This window comes from Onychomys torridus, unplaced genomic scaffold (genome assembly GCF_903995425.1).
Source record: "Onychomys torridus unplaced genomic scaffold, mOncTor1.1, whole genome shotgun sequence".
Classification (NCBI taxonomy): domain Eukaryota; kingdom Metazoa; phylum Chordata; class Mammalia; order Rodentia; family Cricetidae; genus Onychomys; species Onychomys torridus.
Window position 1 is genome coordinate 25,614 of NW_023413892.1, and position 2,035 is coordinate 27,648.

Sequence of the window (2,035 nt, forward strand, 5' to 3'; positions counted from 1 at the left end):
GGTTTTAAATTTCCTGTCACTGTCATCATCATCATCATCATCATCATCACAACCACCTTCTGTAAATTAATCTGACAACCTGGTTACAAAGTGAAGCAAATGTCTCAGGTCTGAAATCTACAGAGAGCTCAGGTCCTGATGTTACATCCCAAGCGTCTGCACAGGGCTCATGGAAGGAGCATGTTATACATTTCCTGAGAGAGGATTCAGACCTGGTGCTCAGGACCTTGCTGCCTGACCCAGAATTCCTCTATCTCCTTCTCTAGCAGGACTAGGTACTTATATAAGAATTACCCTGCTCAAGAATATGCAAATGGTTTGAGTTTATGGTGGTAAATACAGGAATATCCACACCCTAGAACAACATATGATAAGTGTCCTCTCCACAGTCACTGAGCACACAGGTCCTCACCATGGGATGGAGCTGGATCATTCTCTTCCTCCTGTCAGTAACTACAGGTAAGGGGCTTTCCAGTTCCAAACCTGAAGAAGGAACAGGGTCTGAGGTGACAGTGACATCCACTCTGTCTTTCTCTCCACAGCTGTCCATTCCCAGGTCCAGCTGCAGCAGTTTGGAGATGAGCTGGGGAAACCTGGGTCCTCAGTGATGTTCTTCTGCAAGGCTTCAGGGTACACCTTCACTGACCACTATCTTACCTGGGTGAAGCAGTGGCCTGGACAGGGTCTGGAGTGGATCGGATGGATTATTCCTGGAAGTGGTGGTACTGGCTACAATCAAAAGTTCCAGGACAAGGCCAAACTGACTACAGACAAGTCCTCTAGCACAGCCTACATAGAGCTCAGCCACCTGACATCTGAGGACTCTGGGGTCTATTATTGTACAAGAAACACAGTGCTGCAACCCATATCTTGAATGTGTCAGAAACTGTGGATGAAACAGGAAGCTGCCCTGGGGCTGAGATGACAGGAAAGAACAGCCTGGAAACTTCCTCAAATGTAATCATCCTGAGTGTTCCTTTGTCTGTCATTTCACAGTGATATAAATTCTTTAAAAACTCTTCTAAATGGAAAATATTTGGAATAAAGTGATATTGATTCATGATGCCCTAAGAGTACACTGTACTTTGACCAGCTGTTGAACAGTGACCACCTCCATTGACATTATTCCTTTTCAATAAAGTAAAATAGGACAAACTTTGGCAATCCATGATGCTATAAATATCTCTTAAATCTAAGGGACTGGAAATGTTGGAGTAATTGGGAATAAGTTGTAATATGAAAAAGTCTGGTAAAAGACAAATCAGCTGCATGTGCACAAAGAAAGCCCCTTTCAAAATTCAATTTTGTTTCCCTAAAACAAGCAAATACGGTTTTTTGGAAGGGGTTCCATAGATTTTGGGGTTAGTGCTTTAAGCTTTTCTATGAAATCCAATTTTATAACTTTAGTTATTGATACATATTATTATGAATTGGTTTTGGAATAATCAAATTCCTAATTGTTTTAGGATTAGAGATGGAGGTGAGTGTCATGTTTTTGCATGCCCAGGGTGTGGAGTCTGCTACTTTGACAACAAGCTGGGAGCCTGCCCTGATATCACTGGTTATGTTAGTTAATGTTTTAGGTATACAAATATTTATTTGAATTAGGTAGGTAGTCTTTAAACTTCAAAGACATACAGAATGTGGGCCTTGAAAATGTTTTAAGAACTTTTCTGGACAATGAGACACATCTGTTCCTGGCAGCACCAATTGCTACAAAGAAGATATAGACACTGAAGAAACTTATGGAGTTTATCTTCTTGGCAAAACTAGCCTTTGGGCAAGAAACTGCTTTTCTCCGAACTGCTTGAGAGTTTGTTGTGTAACCTGGACATGCAGGACCCATGAGAAAATGATCAGTGAACTCTGACAAAATAGGGTGAAATGCTCCTTCAGATTACTGCTTCACAGAGGAGACTTCCAGACTTTCTTCAGGACATAGTAAAAAGCAATTGGTGAACTTTGCCAATAGGCAAGAAAATCCTTCAAATTTCCTGCTTCACTAAAAATTCTCCTAGGGAGTCTAGGCTTGTAG

At 41.4% G+C, this 2,035-nt stretch overlaps 1 gene segment (V, D, J or C); it reads left to right on the forward strand.

Moving 5' to 3' along the window:
* Window positions 1-360: 360 nt before the first annotated feature.
* Window positions 361-874, forward strand: LOC118576551. The segment is given in 2 exon segments: window positions 361-459; window positions 543-874. Coding segments are annotated over 2 exon segments (378 nt in total).
* Window positions 875-2,035: the final 1,161 nt, after the last annotated feature.